Source organism: Erpetoichthys calabaricus, chromosome 8 (genome assembly GCF_900747795.2).
Source record: "Erpetoichthys calabaricus chromosome 8, fErpCal1.3, whole genome shotgun sequence".
NCBI lineage: Eukaryota > Metazoa > Chordata > Cladistia > Polypteriformes > Polypteridae > Erpetoichthys > Erpetoichthys calabaricus.
The window spans coordinates 84,843,895-84,867,050 of record NC_041401.2 but is presented as its reverse complement, the minus strand read 5'-3'; the positions used below and the strand labels follow the sequence as shown (position 1 = coordinate 84,867,050).

Below are 23,156 nucleotides of genomic sequence, written 5' to 3'. Positions count from 1 at the left end.
TAAATAAATAAATAAATCAAACACAAACACTGGGAGAATGCATAAACAATAGACAAAGAACAATTAGGCTGGGACTCAGACACCAGTTTCCTGGGGCTCTGAAACAGAGACAGGAGTGTTAACTCCTGCATCACAGGAAATCACAGATTTTTCTAAAGTTGCAATAAATGTTTCAAAAACGGTAGAGGTAAGCATTTAATAATAGCATTAGTGCTAGTTCTGAAGCAGCTAAATAGTGATAATGGTGATTAAAATAGAAGACTAATTCCTTATCAACAAAAAAATATTGCAAGAGATCCAGACACAGAGTTTTATTGTGTACGGATGATTTTATTATTTCGACTAATGTACAAAAGCATGCAAAAAATAGCCTCTTTATATCGGTACATATTTACAGTTCAGTAGAGAGAAATCATGCATCATTTTACAATGGCTACCTTCAGTACATTCAAAAGTATGCTTTACATCCAGTGAAATGTTATGCAAAAGACAAATGGCAAACACTGACAAATAGTATAATACATAGCAGCAATGCTAGAGTAAAATGATATTTCATGCTCTCTTCTTTCAATGCCCTCCTAAAGGATAGCCCTCTAAAAAATCTGTAGTCATTGTTCTGCATTTCATTTGGTTTTCAAAAAGCACAAGTCACAGTAAGTCAACATTTTGCTCAGAACACTTGGAAAGCTTGCAGACATAAGCTCAATTTTGGCCACTAATGTGCTGTTTTTCCATTTTTCTGGATTCTGTGAATTTGGGGATCAGGATATATTGGTTCACAAGCCAACAATTTTTGTATTATGTCAGATTTCATATTTGTGAAAGGGGATGAGGGAGTTCAGTAGTTGCATCTTAACTTTTTGGCTGCTTATAATCAGCACAAGATATAATGAACATGTCAATTATCCATTTTTGCTCTTCTGAGTCTGATGACCAACTGTTTACTAAAATTGCCCATTCAATAATTACACAACCTTACTAGTCCCCTGGTAGTCAGGCAGTTCATATCAGCACAGAAGGATGTAAGTTGAAAAGAAAGCCTAACTTGCTTTCTGAAGGTGAAAAATGCACAGCAACAATCTCTTTCCAAAATGAAGTTTGAGTCTGTCACAACATGTGATCAGAATGCAAATATAAAATTCCTGGGAAATTCAACTAAAGCATTTGAATCCGTATTTGACAAAACACAGCATCTCAGTTGCATTCCAAAAAAAAAAAAAAAATAAGGCTTTGGCATTAAAAGCAGGGATTTACATTACAGGAATGTTCTCAATTTAATGAAGTCAGCAACGTTCAAAACACATATAAACTACATACACGACATAGAAAGACACTACATAAAGTAAACCTGATTTGATAAAAGACACCATTAGTGATGAAAGTTGAATATTTACTCAACTCCCTCAGTCCTCAGTTACAAAATGCTACAAGGTCCAAAATGTAAGCTTTACCATCAAACAGCAAAGCTTGGAACTAAAGATAGCATGGGATATCAGAGGACTGAGATAGCAATTGGTCATGTAAACGCAGATTAAACGTATATATATATATAAATAACCTCAGTCACATTAAATCTCTTAAATTATTTTCTAATCGCGATCATGTAATTGTTTTGTAACAAAATAGTGATGATTTTGTCATACTGCCAAGAATACGACTAAGTATTATGTAAATATTAAACTGAAAATTTATTTAGTCATATAGGCAGCAGAAGCCCTTCACTTTTTGTATGAAATGGTTCCACAATAGTGTCTCTGTAAACATGGACATTTGAACTACTGCATCAACTAACAACAGTAAAGTGCACCCATATAAAAAAGTTAAAATCAGACATTATCTTGCTGCATGACAGCTTGTGTGTCAAGTTGTATCCCAGGGGATGGTCTGCCATACTCTAATAAGAACTCAGTGGCATGCTGTTACAAACAAAAAATGTGTCACAAAAGCCAAGCTCATAGTTTCCTCAGTGACAAAGATAAAGATCCATTACATCAGATAATCTGTAAAGCAGAGACATGCATGTGTCCGTGTTATGTGTCCAAAACAGCTGTCAAACTAGCAGTAGTAGGTGGGTTCGGAATGGAGATATTTCTAAAAAGTATTAGCCTTCTCCAGTCTACCAACAGCCTTGATGGAAAAATTAATTAATGAATACATGTTTTCATCAGCTAGTGCAGTAGGACATACAAAATGGTTCTGAACACAAGTCCTCTCATGGGCAGCCTAAGTATGACAGATAAGTCTGGTTATATAATTCAGTAAGCAACTAACCTGTATTCCTTTTTTGGTCTACTGTTTCTTATTAAATGAAATGTCTGTTGATAGGGAAGAAAATGAATATGGGCAAAATGAAACAAATATCCAACAAATATTTCACCTGAGGCTTTATTCACAGTTTATTGCGATGCTGCATCATCACTCTAGAGCAGTTACATCATCTGGGCTGTTGCTGCTGCTCTTAGTTTTAGTTTCTACATTTTAGGTCTGTATGAATTTAGATACTTTAAAGTTTCACCTAAAAGCAGTCATCTAGAGCAATGCTGTAGCACACTGGCCCAGTAAAACATTTTTGGGTCTGTTTTAACCCCAACAACATCTCAGAAGTACTTTGGTTACCACAGTGAAGACTGTATTGTGGGAGGTGGGGGGATCAGAATTAAAAAAATTATAACGCAGTTGATTTCTACTAAAAATAAATTTCACTGTAGAGTATGCATACTATAATCATCAGTCCTCCAAAGTCATATTTTTTTTGCTTAATATTAAAATCACTGGCTATCCTTTTACAAATAGGTGACATCATCAGAGCATGCCTTCTTATCTTCCTTTACAAAACACCCCACAAAACTGAGAACAAAACCTGTTTGCAACAGAGAACTGAGCAATGATTGTATAACTGAAAGATGATAAAGACAAGTTAAATAAAAGAAGCCGCTCTTAGTGTTCTGACATGTACCAAACCACTACTGTAGAGATCATCAATTTCAGGTTAAACTTTCAGAACTCTGCCATTTACTCACCAACCTAAAGGTTTCTCACAATTGCAAACACTTGAGCATTTACCAAATTGTGTCGCAATGAATGTAGCATTTGCTCACTGGAACACTGTATCAGGTATTGCAGTAGTAGTTGCAGAGGAATATTAGGATTTAGCTAATAAATATTAAAAGGTTTTTAGGAATGCACACAACACAAGTTTCAGATACATTTACTCCATGTGGTCCTTTTCTTAGTGTCCATGAAGCGCCTTCAGTCTCCTTTGCTGAATTCTAATCCTGACATTCTGTAATTTAGTACACTGTTTGTCTTATTTCTATTGAGTCGATTGCTAATGTCAACATATTGCTTCAACATGCAGAGGACTCCGTTCATTTATTTGTAAGGTGCTTTGCATTAGAGCTCACTACATAAGGCACAAATTCCAAACAATGAATCGCTGCTATTCAATGCTTTGCTTTATTGTATTCTTGCACTTGCTAATTTACACCTAATCACTTTGGAAAACTGTTTACAATAGTAGCCACTACAAAAATGTATGTGTTTTTAAATGAAAAAAAAAATGTAGTGGTTGCTTTTGCTAAAAGTTTTCTTTTAATTCATAATTTTTGTTCCAAAAACAAAGCTTAAATTTATTTACCATACCACATGGATAGGCTAGGTGCCTTTGTTGTCCTGAAGTTGCTAATGATTATAATATTGCTGTTGTTTGGCAGTATTTTGAGTATTGTTTTGTTTTGTATTTTTTCACTTTATACTTGCTGTCAGTAGATTCTAATTTATATTTTGATGATATGTTTAAATCCCTGCGAATCCGCTGGCTGCTATTATCAAGTGTAAACTTTTCTGTGCAAAAAAAAAAAAAAAAAAACCTCCAGTGGAGCACCCTGCAGCCGTTCCTAGCTTTATTCTTGCTCTGCCCAGCAGATACTACATTTGAGACAAGAAGAAGGAGGATGATAAATAAATAATTACTAGGTTAAAGAGTGGAAGTAAGCTGGCTCAAAATTAATTTGAAGTTGCATAACAGGAAGAAAGATTAAAAAATAATAATAAATAAAACTACAATTGGGTACCACTGCTAATGATGTAGGGCAATATACTACGTAGCAGAGTGCTCTGTCCATAAATGTGCCACATACAAGCGATACTGCAGTAAGGACAACGGACTGCAAAAACTAATAAAAGTTGAGCTCAAAGTGTCGGTAATTACTATACAGACTTCAGCATTTCAGTGCACTATATAGAATACAGATTATGTGGATGTTTGTTAAACCTCAAATTTTTGATAATTTTTAAGTGTTTATGTAGCAAATAATGTCTAAATTAATGAGCCTTTATTTGAGTAAGAGAACTTGTGTTTGTCAGCCAGCTACACATCTCACCGATGTGCTGACCAAAAACAGAAGGCAACACTCCAACCAAAAGACATGTTTTTCCTAATTTTGGCATACAAACAAACAGGTTGTCTTATTATTCATTTTAACAGATTTCATGTGTACATTCATGCTAAGCAAATCAATAAACAAAAAAAGCAAGAAAAGGGCTATACAATGAGACAATATCCAGAGAAGACAGATGATTACAGACAGCTGATGAAAAAGGCAACAGCACACAAAACAACGTAACTGAGTGTTCTGCTCTTGTACATGGTCATGTCATTGTAATTGTCAAGTAACTCCAAGACCTCAACAACTCCAGATTTCCCAAATTTCACAATTGTAGCATGGAGTTGCTGATGGGGTGGGTGGGTTGGCTGGAGTGCGAAAAAAATCCATGGTACTGCGGTACAGTTTAACTTAGAACAGCTCTTGCAGACCGTTGTCATGTTAGGGGGTGGCTTCATCCTCATGCACATCAGGGAGCTCCATCTCCTTTGCTCCATCACCACTGCTCTGTTTCCTGCTGCAGCAGAGGACACAGAAATAAATGTGAGAGTAATCCTTATTTAGAGTCAGAAAAGTATGGAAAATCAAAAACCAACACAGACAAGCACAGAGAACTGAAGACTTTGCAGCCGATGAAAGAAAGCTTGGCTTCCCTATAACCACCACCAACCAGCCACCGCAAAAAAGTAGTAGCATTACGTTTACATTCTAGTAGCATGGCACAAAGTAGTTTACATTTACTTTAAAAAGTGGACACAAGACCCAGTACATTTGCACCCTCCTCAATGACAATACAGCAGTTCTTTCATTATTTTTGCAAAGGACCTTTTTCCACATCAACTTATCTACCTGCCATCATGATCCAGATGGGTGAAAAGAAAAAAAAATAAGTCTAGACAGAACTGACTGGAAAAAGACAGGGTTACAATAAAAATTTACTTCAAAAAATTTAAGAAGGAACCAGAATTTCAATCTGGGAATGTCATATTCTCTAATTCAAACCAGTAACAGCACCTTAAATGTCAAGATGACACTACAAACAGAGCCGCTGCTGATGGCTTAGCTCAGTATAAAGTAAGAAGGAATCGTAATTATAATAACAAGCCAAGGATGTTAACTGGGTGGGCAAGAACTGAGGAAACAAAGGCCAGGAAGTGAGGCAAAATCATAATGAAAAGAGTCAGTAACCAGAATATTTCAAATAGCTTAAGCCAAAACGCAAGACAGAAATCCAAGTCTAAGAACTAAAAAAGAATCTGTGACCAGAGACAACTAAAAAGTAACGAATCAACAGTTTTTAATATCCAGCCTAGTAACCCTGCATCACAAAGTGGCAATAATGGTAGTGTGCATAATAAAAACCAAATGGCATCACAGGAAGAAATATTTCAAAAATAACACCTTCAGAAATTTTCTAAATCAGAATTTAATCCCTTGACCTCTAAATTCACCAGAACAAAATCGCCATTATTTTTGGAGGCCAAGGAAAAGTCTGAAACAAGGAGGGGGACTGTCTGAGATGATGAGAACTGTTGTTCATTGTCAAATATTAGACTTAACAGGTGGTGAAAAGCCACCATTCAAAATGATATGAGGGACTTTAAGTGACAGAAAAGGACAGGACAGGATAGATGCTGTTCAGTGAAGCATATCAGGGCATTTATTTTCATTATGGACTAAACAAAATCTGTCCAAGATTAGTAAATCACTGCTAAGTCAAAAATCTTACTTTTTCCAGATCAAAAAATGGAAATGTCTGTACAGTGTGTGGGAGTATTGATAGTTCTATGTTTCTTTTAAATACAGTAAAAAAAAAACAAAAAACAAAATTTGTCTCGTAATGTGCACTAGACACATACCAAAAATACTTTTTTCATTCAACGATGAAATGGAAAATAAGTCAAAACTTAAAGAATAGGTGAAGATTATATCCTTACTTCTGGCTAAAACTGAATAGAGAAACTCATACACAGTTAAACCTTGCTTTTCAGTTTTAAGTAGGATTAATTCTTTAATCCTGCAGTATGTCTAGTTACCTCCTAGTAGTTATAATGCAGCAAGATGAGACTCCAATCACTGAACGCTTTTTTTTAGGTATGTTCGGAGTTGGTCACTTAAAGCCCAATTCAGTGTTGTTAACAAAGGGAAGAAAAAAATGATTTGCACAGCACATCCAAAAAAAAGCTTCCTGTGTATGGTGCTTTTAGAACATTGTGCATTAACAAATTCACTTTGATAGTAAGCACCAATTATTTTACCTTGATATTTATAGGACAAGATACTTCTTCATTTATAAATTAAAGAAAGGTATGTCCCATTTGAAAAGGTAATTCAAATGGAGTCAATAACTACAACCCAGCATTTCATTTTGTTATTCTTGCATCTCTCATTGCATTGTGGAGGAAGCCTGACTCCCTGCTGTTTGCAGAGCTGCACTTATAGGACTTCAAACACAATCTACTAACTTCAGGGCCTGTCAGTGGGATTTACATGAAATCTTGGTATAGGAAAGTATATTTTTATTTCATGTACCCATTCTGATGAAGATTTGCTTGTGGATTTTAGGTAATGCCTTTGGCTGTTGTGAAATTGGGCTTAATTGCATCTAGAAACCATTTTAGTTTTTATTTTTGCAGGTTTCTTTCATAATATGTGATTAGGAAATTAAGGTGTGTAAAGTCATCATACTAACAGTTTAAAACTCAGTTGGGGACCTCTCCTGTGTTTTCTGGGTATTTCTTAAAAAAAAAAGCAAACTTTACATGTTAGTTATGTAGCCTCCTTAACATTTTCTTTACCTCCAGAAAAACTTCCTTTTTTTCAACAAGGAAAATGTTATTGTGTATAACAGAAACATATAAATATAAGAATGTTAACATTAATTCAGTAGGAAAGATATGTCTAGTGTGCACTGCTGTACTAATACATGTCCTTCATGTGATATGTTTTGAGACAGTCACCAACCTATAGCCTGTTGTCTCAATTGGCATAGCAGAAGCATGTTTTTTTGCACAATTTTCTAATATTTTTTCTGTTACTTGGCCATTTGAGAGTAGAATGACAATTCCTGACTCCCACGATCAACACGCCCCGTGTTTATTGCAGGCTACCACAGCACAAGGCTTTGTGACTTCCACATATCTTCTGACATAAACAACACTTGCCGCATTGTAAACAGTGCTTAATACTAGCATCCCTGAAGCCTATGAAAAAAACTCGTAATATCGGGCCACCTTAAATTCCTTCACACCTCTCCATTAGCGTCTTTTGTTTTGTAAATGTGTCAATCAGCACAAGCAGTAAGCAACCTGCTATTCCCATCCCCCCACAGCCATAGCTCAATTCGGACAAAAAGTTCTCCTGGGTCAAGTCTCGTTTATCTGGGTGTGGAGTGCTTGGAATTGTATAGGGTAAATAATGTATCATTTTTTGGAACACATGCATTTCATGTGTATTCCGTGTCTACAACAATCTATGTAAATGCAGGATGAAAGGAAATGCGAGAAATGCAAGAAATGTTGAACACATACCAAAAAACTGAAACTTTTTTCATGTTATAGTACTAATGACACGATTTTGACATGAAGTGTACAATGTCTAAAGGCCGAAATATCAAATAAACACTTTCACAAAAGGTACACGTATAACAAAACAAAGTATAATATACTATATAGCTGAGAAGCTTAGTACATTAGTTCCTTCATCCAAAAGCAAGTATAAAAGCCTTGGCCCCTATCTCCACAAAGCAAGATCTACAGTGTATGACTGCACAGACAAATAGCTCTATAGATTATTTAGTGTCTAAATGCCACTGGACTGAATGACAAGTCTACTCACCCTGGACCTCCACCCTTTCTCCTGGCTTAACCCACTATACTATTTAGAAACACCACAGCACCCAGCACACGCACGAGTTTTAACAAAGACAAAAAACAACCAGCAAGAGCACCATAGCAGACAGACTAGGGGTCATCCTATTACAACACAGGGCCAGAAAACAAAAAAATGCTGCAGACACACTGTGCTCTACCAAGTTACCTTAATGAAGGATGAGCTTTTATAGAAGAATAAAAGAGCCACCTGTCCCTGTAGTAAACAGCAAAGGAAAGATAAAAAACATTTAATATTGAAGATTCTTGCAGATTTCAGCCTACCTGGAAAAAAGGGATTTGAATTATTTGCACTGGAAATGTTAAGAGGCTGACCTAGAGGATTAATGAAATGGGTGTAATTCAAGATGATGCTATCAACAAAGAATCACAAGAATGAGCAGCACACTGGATACTATTACAACACACAAAATCCTTCAATGTTGGAATGCTTGATGAAAAGAAAGAAATGAATAATGCAGACAAATTAGATAATAGTCAGCATGAAAAATTAACAAATGTGCATTTATTTATTATTGATTATTCAGTAAGGAACACCTTATAATTGTATCTAGATGCATTTAGATGCAATTTTAATATCTAATATTTGTGAGTGCTTGAAATCAGCATTTTTTTTGGACTGTTAAAAACAGACAGGGCTAGTACCTGGTAACCAGGAAAAAATAACAAATTTCATAACACAAAGGATGTGCAAGTGTATTTAAGCTGGGCACACAACATTACACTGGGTTAGGGGGGCTTCAATAACTGAGGCACTGCATTAATAAGATAACCATTTAACATTGGCTAGGAAGGTGACAGAGTGAATTAAAAATGGAAAAAAATTACAGTTAATACATAGAACAACAAATGCCTGGCACTGACATGTCAAGTAGGTTAGACAAACAAATAGGTCAAATATTGGGCTAGTGCAGTGTATGCAATATAGCTACTTGTTTAAGAAATTGTCATTCTTTTATTTCACTGTCTAACGAGAGTAAAGAGTACTATTACTGTAAAGGAATCAGTTATACCACAGGGTAGACAAGGCAGAAAACAAATAAAGAGACTGACAGACCGAAGCACATTTTTTTGTGAATTTCTCTCATTACTCACATAGGTATGAAAAAGTACCTTCTTACATTAATTTATTTTATCTTGCATAAAAGTGAATTATAATTTACAAAGACTTTGGGGCATGAAGGGAATGTGAACACAGACAGATGACCTCTATAGTGACTCACTGCATGTACGAGAAACATTTTAAGTGTGTTTTTATGGCACAATAAGATTTGAAGGAACTGTTTAACCAAAACTAAACAATCTTGTACATAAAAAGCCTTAAAAATCATTAGTGCAGCGAATATCTACATTTTTTTGAGGAATAATATAAAAAACTATGACACATTAATTTGTGGCAAAGGAATCCTGATATCAACCAACTGTTTCCTGGGAGAACATATTAAGTGCCAGTTTACCAGTTAGTTTTTTTTTTTTTTTTTTTTTACTATGGAATTCATAGCTATCCTTTACTGATCAAAATCATGGCACATTCAGAATCCAAACAGTTCAAAGCAACTGGCAAAAAGCTCACAATAATATTTAGAAATCTTATCACACAAAACAAAATAGAGCAAATATATTAATTAAACCTATTCATTCTAAGCCCCCCACCTCCTAAAGCTGACTACCAACATTCTCATGAGATGAAGTAGAGCTGTTCACTATTGAGATACACACACAGCAAATAATCACTAACATATTAGTCATGAAGGTTCCTGCCAACTCCTCAGTGAGTAAAATACTATGGAATACTGATTTTTCAAATATTTTTTTCAGTATTCATATATTTAAATTAGTGACTGTGTTCAGCTATGTAATTGTGAAAGATATGTCAGTTTAGAGTAGTGTATAAAAAAGTAAACTTTAAAACCACAAAGTAATCAGTTAATTTATTTGTTGTACTCACTCTGTAAGTTTCAACATTAACTTAAATTGCCTAAAATCTATTTGTAAAAAAATGTATTTAAACACTTAGGATTTTATCCTGATCTTGTAGGCCATCTTAGGTAAGTCATTAGGGAAATCTAAAATAACCTACATTTGTTCATATTTTACTTATCTATCTATCTATCTATCTATCTATCTATCTATCTATCTATCTATCTATCTATCTATCTATCTATCTATCTATCTATCTATCTATCTATCTATCTATCATGTATGGCTTCAGTCCTTCTTTACAATTGGATAGGATGTTGCATTTTTATTTGGAGATGGCTTATGGTTGTATCACTTTAATCTTTTCTTTGAGTTCCCCATATGTTGCACTTTACATGTAACATGTTTTTGGAATTTGGCATACTATGAAACGTTCTATATAAAAATTATCAATATAAGAATGATTAATAAATAACCAAAGTCTCTATATCTGAGGTCTTTTAATTAAAACCTTTCTTTCTGAACAGATGTTTACATTAATTAAAGATATTACTTGGTGAGTGAGAGATTGGTTGGAATAACAACAAGCGATCAGATAAGTTCAGCAAAAGACTTAGTTACAAAGTATTGAACTAAAATGAATGAAACTGATAAGGATCGATGAGAGGTTATCATCCTCTATGAAGATACATTTCTGCCAAAGGAAAACTACAGGTAAATGCAGTAAAACTCATAATTCGTAAAAAGCCTTACTTACATGAGTAAATTTCCAGGAGCCGACATGGACCTTTCTTCTCTCCTTGAATGAAACTCAAAAGGATTGCCAAATGAGCGTTTTCGCAACATTGCCTTTACTAAAATCTGAAAGGAAAGAGAAGAAAATCTGTCTACATTTTATATATACAGTGTATGCACATTTTATATATACAGTACATGCACAGATATTGTAAAAGGGACTGCAGCTGCAGTAATGCTTCCATAGTGCAGAGCAGGAGATGAGTTGTAGATGTCCAGGTGGTACATACAATATATTAGGAGTGCATTCAGTACCAGTAAAAATGGGCCAAAGCTGATAGAGAGTAGAGCCCCAGAACAAGTGACACCTGGGGGTTTTGCGGGATGATGGGTGGCACGCCTGAATTTATCTGCGTCTGTTTGCTCCCTGGTATGATAGAAAAACATCTGGAGATTGACTGGTTTTATATTGTAAGTCGAGAATTCAGGAATGCAAGAACACTTGAGGTATTCTGGAAAGTTTTGCCAGGATGCCTGTAGGAATTCCCTTGCTTTTTTCTTACTCTGGAATTTCTTCCTGAAATACTCACAGGTCTGGACTTAAAAGACCCTTCTGATCACCTACCAGGTGAATTTAGAGTTGGATAAAGACTTGACAAGAGTTCAGCTGGAAGGAGGAAGAGAGGCACAAGAAAAATGAAACAAGTAGGCAGGGCAAGATGCAAAAGATTGTTGTTTTTACTTTTTTTCCTTTCTTTTTTTGTGCCTTTTCTCCCCCAAAGCCCTATACCATTCTATACTAAAGCCCTTTAGTTTTCTTTGTATTTTTGGCTTTTTTGATGGTCTTTGGGGTCTGGGTACTGTAAAAGAATTCCTTTCAGGCCACAATATATCCACAATATTATACAAAAACACACACACACTATATTTACTGTATATATTAGAATATATATATGTATATATACCGAGGGAATGCTATCTTAAGTGTTGGCATTTACTAAAATAATTACAAATGAATTATAAGCAACTTAATGGATTTAATGATATATACATAACATTTAAAAAAAATGCTTAATTTAATTTAGGGTTACAGTGTGGCATAGCCTATCCCAGCAGCATCAGATACAAGCAGAAGCCAGGCATGGACAGGGCACTAGTCCATTACAGGGCCCATTGACACAGGGCCATTTAAACACCAATTACTGAACTACATTAACCTAATAAGCATGTCATGGGAATGTGGGAGGAAATCTCATGCAGACATGCGAAGAATATACATGTATTATATAGTAGATGTTAGTTTTATTGTACATTTTTCTGTTTGTTTTAGGTTTTTTTATACATGAGCTTTTCATTTATAATTCCAGTGTCATGTTTTGGTAGGTATACAAAAGGTTGATTTTTATTACAATTCTATGTATTTATGTAACACCATATTGAGTTAGGCCATGTGACCATCTTCATTGAAGCCTTGACATCACAGGATATGAAGCTATATATAGGGGCAATCGCGATTACTTTACTCACTGGATGCAATTTTTCTTTACTTAGTTCCTGATTTTAACCCTTCACCACTCCTTTTTACCATGTTTTTGGACTCCTTTTCATCTCCTACTCACAATAATCTTTGGACATTGTAATGTATCCCATTATTGTACAATGCCAACTTCATATGGACAACAAGTGAGGGTTGTAGTCGAACCAAGTATGCTTGACCCATTAGGCAGCAATGATAACAATTGTTCCACTGTCTTGGATCCAAAAACCACATCTTGGATTTGGAGATTATGAATACAAATTTTCAGAAGGTAAATATTTAACATTTTTAATGCAAAATCAAAATAATGATGGGAACAAAGGCAAAATACTGACAAAGTAACAAGACTTAGAAAACTGCAATAAATGAGACAAGTAATTAATATTAATAACCTCTTAATTCCAAACTGACATTCGTTTAGCCCATTTCCCATTCTTACCACTGCAGAAAGACTGGGGATTAGCTTAATTGAGTTCTTGATTTCATCTTCCGTCACCTCAACCACACTGCAGTGCTCTTCTTCCAGTGGCAGGGGGTCTGTGCCATCCTTTGTCACCCAGGAATATAACTGTAAAACAGAACATCTGTGAGCCTACTAATTTATCCTTGTGGCTATTTTCTACAACATGCAGCAATCTTTCAGGAAAAAAATACAAAATTAGCTTTAATGTAATGCCTTCTGCAGCTGAAATTCTTTGATTTCAGTGGATTATAAAAATTGAATTGGCTTACCCAGAAAAAGGACATACTGTAATTAGTTTTAAGTTGAAACACACAATTTATTATATAATGCTTTGTAAGTAAAATATGATAAGCCATTGATCTGATTAAATGTGGATTACATGAAACATTTTATATGTGTCACATCAGGCATATTCAGAAGCACCTGTGTGTGAGGATTAACATTATTTCTATGCAAAAAAAATAAATAAATAAATGAAAAAGCTATATTAAAAAAAAGCTGAAATCCCTTTGGTAATTTGCAAAGAAGTGCAGAACAATTAGTCAGCACGGTTGTCTCACAGTATTTAATTTCAGAACTGAATTATGGTTGCCTGGATTTCAAATATTCATGTGACAGATGCCCTACAGTATAGACACACTGCATACGTTTAAAAGGAAAATAAGTGTGAATTATTGCTGCGATTGTGAAATACATCTGTATGATAACAAAGCAGGTTGGGTTTTAAACAAAGGTTAATGACCAGCAAATATGAGAGCTCATTTTTCATTGTGCATTCAGAGTATTAACAGAATGAGCAAGTGCGGTGGTTTGCATTCCTGTATGTCTGGATGTGCCACAGTGTAGACTGGCATTTTATCCAGTTTAAGTGCCTGCTTTATTTCTGATACTGCCAAGAAGGTTTTAGCCCCCAGAACACCTAAACTGAATAAGTAGGATGTGAAAATGCAAAGACCGGAGGATGCTCATGACACAATAATACAGAACATATAATATTCAATTTTAGCAGATTTTGGTAGTAATTTGAAAATTATCATATATAGCATATATGATCATGGAATATCTATCTATCTATCTATCTATCTATCTATCTATCTATCTATCTATCTATCTATATATATATATATATATTATATATATATATATAGCATAAAAGAAAATACTTGTTATAATTACAAGCCAAAATTCTAATAAAATTGAATCAAGATGTTTATTAGGAAGACACAAGGCTAACATGCTTAACAAGTTATTCATGCATTAGACAAATTTAATTCTTAAGCTAACATGCATATTGTTTACTATGCAACAAGGGCAAATTCTTTTTTATCTGTATTTGTTCTAAATAAAGATTTTTGCTGCAGTACTAAATACAAGCTTGTTCAATTTTAGTGTAGATCATTGAATTCTGCAGAAGAACACTATATATATAATATATTGCATTTATATAATCATATAATCTATGCAGATCTCATTCAAATGGTAAATGCTGTAGACGAGGAAGGGGAAGGATGCTCTCTCTTTTAAAAAAGATTTGGTTTAGCTGATTTTATGGACATTTTATCAAGCTTAACAGTAAGTTTTTAATACAAAATTGCAGGCACAATCATGTGTTAAAAATTAAATTTCAGGGAGGGCATGCACAACATATTCATAAGTGACAGCCTAAGGTGACTGGTCAAGGGATGTTTTAATAAGGGATGGGGACAAGGAGCACTCAGAGGAGCTAGACATGTGTGGCATAGAGTTTTACACAGTGCACAAGCCAAAGAGTGACATGGAAGGAGTGAATGTTGCTGACCATGCTGCATCACCCTGCCCTTACTGTTGATGACCTAGAAACTTTAAGATGCCCCCCAGGCTTTCAGGGGGTTTTCAGTTTTCAGGCTAGCAAATAGATTTTTGCTATTTTAAGATTGCATGTCTTACAATAAACATTATTTAGCATTTTTGTAATTTTGTGTCAGTCTAAGATTTCATCTTAAATCCTGAGAGAACTGAGGCAATGGTTGCAGACCCTACTTTGCGAAAGACACCAAGTGCTGGTAAATAAAAATGGGGTATATCCATGGTCTTTATCAAAATAACAAAAGAGGACATTATCCACTGTGACACAAATGAGAGCAAAACATATTTAAGCGTCCATTCTTAAACTTCAAAACAAAAATGAGCATTGGCTGAAGGTTGGAGATTAGTGTTTCTGGGGTTTTTTTATAAAAAAAAGGATGGGCTGTTAACTGAATAGTTCTGTTATAAATAAATCTTTCACTTTTGATTACTAGCCAAAATTTTATCTAAATACATTGAGACCCTCAATAGAGATGCATATGTGAAATGCACTAATTTAAACTTCCAAAGCAATGAAAGGAAGGTGTAGGTAAGGTAGGCAGGTATGCTTTAATATCCTAAGATTACGGGTAGATGATGTGATGTAAGTAACAGCAATATTGTAAGCAATTAAATCATACAATATACTGCATGCTTTTCTGTTTTTGTCTGCACAAGATAGATATAAAACTAACAGAATATCCCTGAAAATAAATCAAGAATAGAACCTACATACCTTTATTTCTGGAATAGTTATTCTAGAGTCAGGGTTTTTATCCAGCATTTGCAGAAGTAAGTCTTTCAGTGACTCGCTGACTACTGGCCTACAACAAAAGAAAAATATTTGTTACTTTTTGCTTTTCTCTACAAGTAAACAAATTTCCTCAGTTGTACGCAATTTTATTTCCTGAGCACCTTTGCTGACTTATTTTCACAGTTTTGAAAGATATTCTTTGAAAATTATTATAAACAAATTAATTCATTTGTATTTTGATAAAATATACATTTATTTTCCAAATAGGATGCCAAATCTATTGCTTTAAAATGCATGTTATGTTTCAGTTTAACTGATTTAAATGCATGTTCTTCTGTATTTTATATAATTTCAAAGTTAAATTAGACCCATACTTTATATATAATATGCGACCGTGGCTGTTCGTTTGTCTGTCCAGGATTTTAAATCACCTGTTGCTCGCAAACCGTTTGAACTATTGACCTGAAATTTGGTATACATATACTACGTGATGTCTACTATCCACTTTTGGGGTTACTCTGCTTTTTATTTTTATTTTATTTTATTGTAGAATCAACTCTTGGCAGCAGCCAGCAGGGTGGTCGTGCAGCACATGCGTACGACACCGTTCTCACCCCTTCACCATCACTTCCCCTACCTCTTTTTCATCTTAAATCATTCTTGAGGCTGCTTGAAAACTTAAGTGCCAGCTTAATTGAAAAATTAAAGAAAACGTACTAATTGCAACACAAACATTGACTTAATCAGTTTTAATGCGAAGAGATGCCAACGAAAGAAGAGAAGAAGCAGGCTGCTAGGGTAGAGAAAAGAAGAGCTGCTCAGGAAGCAGCAAGTGCATCAACCTCCGAATAATTTGAATGCTAAACGTACAGAGAAAGAGTTTGAAAACTATGAATGCTCAAGTCAAATGCATTCGCTGCACGTTATCGTGCAATGCGCCATTACTGGTATTTCAGTAATCAGTCAAAAATAGACAATGATGCACATTTTGATTTTGGGGTTTTGAAAATTGCATATTGCTCTTGAGCGCCCACACTGAAGTTCTATAAACAAATAAACTATTGTAGTACTCATTTGTGATTCTAAATTAGTTTGGATAAAAGTTTAGGGTAAATACATCTACAGTGATCCCTCGCTATATCGCGCTTCGCCTTTCGCGGCTTCACTCCATCGCGGATTTTATATGTAAGCATATTTAAATATATATCGCGGATTTTTCGCTGCTTCGCGGGTTTCTGCGGACAATGGGTCTTTTAATTTCTGGCACATGCTTCCTCAGTTGGTTTGCCCAGTTTATTTCATACAAGGGACGCTATTGGCAGATGGCTGAGAAGCTACCCAGCTTACTTTCTCTCTCTCTCTCTCTCTTGCGCTGACGTAGGGGGGTGTGAGCAGGGGGGCTGTGTGCAGCTGCTTCCTGAAGGACATGCTGCACAGTGCTTCGCATACTTAAAAGCTCAAAGGGCACGTATTGATTTTTGACTTTGTTTTTCTGTGGCTCTCTCTCTGTCTCTTCCTGCTCCTGACAGAGGGGGTGTGAGCTGCCGCCTTCAACAGCTTTGTACCGACGGTGCTTCGCATACTTAAAAGCCCTATTGATTTTTTTTTTGACTGCTTGCTTTGCACTCCTTTGAAAAGGAAGATATGTTTGCATTCTTTTAATTGTGAGACAGAACTGTCATCTCTGTCTTGTCATGGAGCACAGTTTAAACTTTTGAAAAAGAGACAAATGTTTGTTTGCAGTGTTTGAATAACGTTCCTGTCTCTCTACAACCTCCTGTGTTTCTGCGCAAATCTGTGACCCAAGCATGACAATATAAAAATAACCATATAAACATATGGTTTCTACTTCGCGGATTTTCCTATTTCGCGGGTGGCTCTGGAACGCAACCCCCGCGATGGAGGAGGGATTACTGTATTTTATAGAGATGATAGGATGTTAATTATAAGATGCAATTGTTAAGATGATTTTTTTTCCCCCTCATAGAGGCAAGACATTTTTCAAGAATGTGAAAAAACGTTACTTGACAAACTGCATCAGCACCTACTGGTTATTATTAAACATAAAAACTCACTGGCCACATGCTGCTTTGTCTGATTTTGAGAAGTTTATATATGTCAGGCTCTCTAAAATTTATTGTCATATAGGAAAAATGAGTTTTGGTGTAAAGGATGAACCACACCAGGGACTACTCTTCAAAAATAAATTTAAAGGATTCTGGCTACCAATTATACTGTAGTCCTGCAGTGCATTCTTGACTGGATATTCCTAAGTATAACAAACAATTATGGTTCAGTCACATAAAACAATGAACTGCGGGGGAAGAGGAGAGCTGCACACTGTAAAAACAATTGTAAAGTATGTACGGTTTGCTTAAGAGCTCATTTTTTTATCATAAAGTCTACCCAAACAATTAAAACCATTATGAAATCTGTCTTGCATGTAAATTCATTTAACACTCTTTAAGAATGATCTTCTCCCTAAGCCAACAGCCTGACTTATCATGAGAAAATGCACTCACGTTTCTGGAAATTCCACCGGCTTGTTCTTTATCTTGTTATGTAATGTTAGAATGTACTCATCTATAAAAGGGCACTAGAAAGAAATTGAAACATTGCTTTAGATGTCACTGCTCACAAACAAACTACACTTCTGTACATTCATCTGGATTTACATTTTTGTTTTTTTCATTAAACTTAAAAATGAAGCACACGCGCAACACAATGAAGTGTTAAGCCTGAGGAAAATAAATGTTATACAAACCTTTTTTTAAGCACCTTATGACAGTGTAAGTTTTTACAAAGGGCTGAATTTAACTCTGCTTACAATTCCATCTCATTGTCATTTTTTCCTACAGCATTTTTTATTATGGGTCCCACTGTCAAAAAGGTAGGTTTCAATAGCCTTTTCGACTGCATATATTTCTAAAAAAGCAATGCATTCTTTAGAAAGGTGGCTGTTAAGATCGCAGTTGAAGATCCTACCAAGGTTAGAAAAATACATTTAGCAAGATGGTCAGAAGATGGAAAAAACGGCAGTCAGTAACCTTTTCTACTCCTTTGAATCAGAGGTATGTTAATTAGGAAACTGAACAGGACCATTGATCAAAAAGGGGAAAATAGACAGGTTAGGCATTATTAAGGGCATGAAAGGCTGAACATTGTTCACTAGCTCAAAACAGTAGTGCTCAGAAGCCTGTTCTGGGCCCTCAAATTGTTAGGGAGCAGCAAAAATATTGTTATTAAACTGGTGGTTTGTAGCTGCAGGGTAATAATAAATGTTGCTGTTATTAGGTTGTGCTTGTATTGATATTTTAATTGTATCACGTCAGGTCAGGTTGGGTAGTATGCACTGGTACAGTGCGTTGCCGCACCCACCATATGACGAAACAGCTCGGGATCCTGGCTGGCAACCCCCCAGGCAAACACGCAGTCCAGTCCAACCCTCCAGAAATGACCCTCTATCTGCCGCAGCCAGGTGTTACATGGGCATCCCCTTGGCCTGGTCCAGCCACTATGGTCCTTAACAATGAGGATCCTGTGAGTCAGATCAGACTCTGGGAATCGTGCCACATGGTTATAGTGCCAAAATTGATGCTCCCTCACAATGCAGGTAATGTCCTCATTCGGGACTCCATGAGCAACTGCTCAATCAACACAAAGTCAAACCAACGGTACCCAAGGATTCTCTGAAGAGACACAGTACCAAAGAGTCCAGTCTTCATCTCAGGTCACTAGATAGTGTCCATGTCTCGCAACCATATAGCAAGACAGGAAGCACCAGAACTCTAAAGATTTGGACCTTTGTCCTTTTGCATAGATATTGGGAGCACCACACACCCCTTTCCAATGACCTCATGACCTCCCACCATGCTCTCCCAATCCAACTACTGACTTCATAAGAAGAGTCACCAGAGACATGAATATCACTGCCGACACTCTCTCTGCAAACACACACACTGCTGATGGCTGTGCCTAAGTGGTCATTAAAGGCCTGGATCTTGGTTTTTATCCAGGACACTTGCAAGTCCAGACACTCAGACTCCTCGCTCAGTCTGTTGAGGGCCCCGATCAAAGCCTCCATTGACTCCATTGTATGAGCTTCACCAAATCAAATTTCATGTAACTGATGTTGTTATGGCAATATGGTAAAATCACAGGTTGTAAACTGGGGAGAAGTCACAGTATCTTGTACAAAACAGGTAAGGCCGGGTTTATACTTCACGCGACGCATGCTGCAGCGGACGCTCCTGCTACACAAGCATTTTGCTGTTTATACTTGATCGCGTACTTTACGTAAATCTGGAGGAATCCAGCAGGTGGCAGTTCTAGATATTATCACGGTGAGAACAGGTTTGGCTTCTCTGTGTTGTGAATTACCTGGAACACCCATTAAATTCCGATGACACCTTACCGCAATATCTCTGAAAAGGATGTTTAATGATTAAATCCATCAATCAAGGGGTGTGTCCATTCCAGCAAGCATTGGGCACGAGGCAGAAACAATCCCTGGACGAGGCCTCAGCTCATCGCAAGGTGAATACAAGCACACTCATACACTAGCGTCATTTTGGCGGCACCAAATCCCCAAATCTACATATCTTTGGAAAGAAAATGGAGCACAGTATGGAAACCCAGCAGGAAAACATGTAAACTCCAAGCAGGGAATAACAGCGACGTGACTCTCTGCGAGACAGCAGTGCTACCGCTCTGCCACGTGTCACCCCCATGTGTGTAATTATTAACAGTATTCATTATTTAAACAAAATTAACGATTTATCTGTAAAATGTAACATTCATACTTTAAAGCATTTCATCATGAAAGTGATATCAAGTATAAATCTAAAGATTCTAAATTTTGTAGAGTTGGAATATCATACATTTAATGTGTTCTGTGTGGTGATCTATTGCTGTTTGCCGCTACTGTCAGGTCAGGAGGAAGTCCAAAAAGCTCGTAGCAATTAAAAACTGGGATGATGTTTACGACGGTCTGCTTTAATGATAAAGTAAACTATGAGGTTAAAGTGGACATTTCGAGATTAAAGCCAAAATTTCCACTTTAATCACAACATACTGTACATGTTTTCACCATGTCCTTAATTTTTTTTCTTTGTGGCTCAAATACACCGCTGTACATTATGTTGCTGTTGTGAAGTTGCAAAAAAAAAAAAAGACGGCACAAAAGATGGTATGTGAGACTTTTAAAATGTATTGTGTCATTACGATCGGGACTATGCAACGCTTGAAAATAAAAGCACCACAAATGCATCTGTATGTCGGCACTTTGCTTCACCACATCGAACCATTCATCAAACATCGAAGCATTAGGATCCGCACAGCGGCTTTCTGTCACATGTAGATAGTAAACAGAGACTCTGACGTCACATTCCAACTTTTATCACACTGTGCCCCCCGACTTTTTGCTGGTACTGCAACTTGCTCACGCATCACGTTAATTTCCGAGGTCCTGCTCAGAGGACGCATCAAATGAATGCTGGGAACGCGTGGCAGCCATGATGCGTGCGCGTACGCGTTCTGAGCGTGAAGTATAAACAAACCCTTAGTGGTACAAAAGGTGGCAATTCATTTACCAAACTTTTTTGTCTAGACTTCACATAGCACAAAAATATACTGTAGAAATACACTTGCGAAATTGAAGATGAGAAAGAAATACAGATACAGTATGTATAAAAATGAGTTGGTCAGAAATTACATTTCTGTGTAATTGTTTGTCTTGCTGAATACAGCTGTAGCATAGAAAGAAAATCAACTATACAGTAGCTTTTATGTTCAGCTTCTAATGCATTCTAGCCACCATCCTTAATGAATGAAGTCAATTTTAATTTCACTTTGAGCAGTAGTTTGCATACTTGAAAGCTTTGACCTGCTTTATTTTCATCTAAAGATGTGAAAATCCGATTTATGCATTTTTTTATTTCAAATACATTTCTATTTCAAATACCATTCAGTCCAAGAGGATGTTTCAGAAACAACAGTGGATACAGATATAAAGCAGGCAGACATTGGACATTGGATTTTATAATGATATTTAATCAAGAGATCTCCAAAGAAAGAATTAAATGAAAAACAGTTTCAGCAATGCTATTAATTGCTAAGCAAGTAACTTTTTTGCATTTTAAATCTTAAAACCTTCTTACTTTAAATGGTCATCTTAATCAGTCCTATTTTAATTTTTACCAGTAGAAATCATTTTACCTACCTTTCCAAATACAAAGCAGAAAAGTGTCACTCCCATTGCCCAAATGTCTAGTGCCTGCAAAACATTAATTCATTTTAATTTTAATTTTACCATTAAACACATACAAGAACCTTTCACAATCTAATTTATGTTATTCTTTGCCTCATCTATCTGCTGTATTTACTTTTTTCAACATTTTTCAGTAATTTTTAATGCTTGGAGTATTTTTTTTACAGTTTCATGAGAACTCTTGTCAATAAAACTACTAGTATAATACAGGTATGAATGAAAATGCAAAACGCATTTTAGTGGCCCTTTCTTGCAAGGACATTAGTTTATTTACAGAAATTAAGAATAAGTAAAGCTGCCATTTCTTTCACAAAGAATTCTCCAGGTTGGATTTATTACCACATTTTCATCCAAGTGAAAACAACAGGACATTTTTTTATGATTTCAGTCCTGAATTGTTTGGAACAGACCAGTGAGGAAATTAACCCTTTCTTTACTGATACATTACTTATTATATCTTATGTGAATACCATTGGACTATTTTCATGAACAAGAAAATTGGTAAAGGTAGCCGTCAGACTGAAGAAGTAGGAGTTTCAAGCTTGGCTGGCGTTTGGGACTCCAGTGGTAGTTGACAGATACCAACAGGTCAAGAGCAGTGTGACAGGAATACAGTGAGGCCTTGAAGAGATTCTGGGAAACTGTCTGGTTACTCTGATGGGAGAAGCATTTGTTTGCCCATGTGGTTTATAGCAAGAATTATATCTCTTTGCTGGCCTGGAAATGCCTTGGTATGTTCCCAGAAGAGTTGGAGGATGTGGCAGAGGAGAGGGACGTCTAGCCATCTTTGCTTAGACTGCTGCCACTCTGACCTAGACCCGGATAATTGGCAGAAAATAGATGGGTGAATGGATTCAAATCTAACTTTATGTAATTTTTATGTTGTATTATTATATATTTACAGTATGTGGCAAAGTAGAACAAGGATTACCACTGTTGCCTCAAAGTGTCATGGACCTGTGTTAGATCTGTGGCCAGTTACTGTCTTTGTATTTCTCCTGGTGGAGGTGTGCCATAAGCTATTTGTCCTCACAGGTGGCGCAGTGGTAGTGCTGCTGCTTTGCAGTAAGGAGACTGTAGAAGATTGTGGGTTCGCTTCCCAGTTCCTCCCTGTGTGGATAGCACGTTGAGTGCTGAGAAAAGCGCTATATAAATGTAATGAATTATTATTATTATTTAGCTGCTCTTCAAGTATTTTGTTTGAGGCTGCCAGAATTAGACATAAATATCTTGACCATGTTCAGTAGTGAGTGTATCCAGAAAATGACTTGATATTTTAAGGTAGATCATTTGTACTTATTGCTGATCTACACCAGACAATAACAGATACTACTTAAAATGTCTTTATATTTCTTTACTGTTATATCTTCTTCTTCTTCT

At 36.0% G+C, this 23,156-nt stretch overlaps 1 protein-coding gene across 5 annotated transcripts in view; it reads right to left on the bottom strand.

Moving 5' to 3' along the window:
• Window positions 1-309: 309 nt before the first annotated feature.
• camkk1a (calcium/calmodulin-dependent protein kinase kinase 1, alpha a) overlaps window positions 310-23,156 on the bottom strand; it is a 198,247-nt gene continuing 175,400 nt past the window's right edge. For 2 of the 5 annotated variants that reach the window (XM_028807012.2, XM_028807013.2), the window contains exons 12-18: window positions 21,729-21,782; window positions 18,031-18,104; window positions 15,491-15,578; window positions 12,907-13,035; window positions 10,953-11,056; window positions 8,424-8,471; window positions 310-4,902 (exon numbers count right to left, since the gene is read on the bottom strand). In XM_028807012.2, the coding sequence (XP_028662845.1) occupies window positions 4,827-4,902; window positions 8,424-8,471; window positions 10,953-11,056; window positions 12,907-13,035; window positions 15,491-15,578; window positions 18,031-18,104; window positions 21,729-21,782 (573 nt within the window). In that variant the 3' untranslated portion in view covers window positions 310-4,826. The remainder of the gene's footprint in view (window positions 4,903-8,423; window positions 8,472-10,952; window positions 11,057-12,906; window positions 13,036-15,490; window positions 15,579-18,030; window positions 18,105-21,728; window positions 21,783-23,156) is intronic. The other 3 variants (XM_028807015.2, XM_028807017.2, XM_028807016.2) reach the window with 3 other exon arrangements.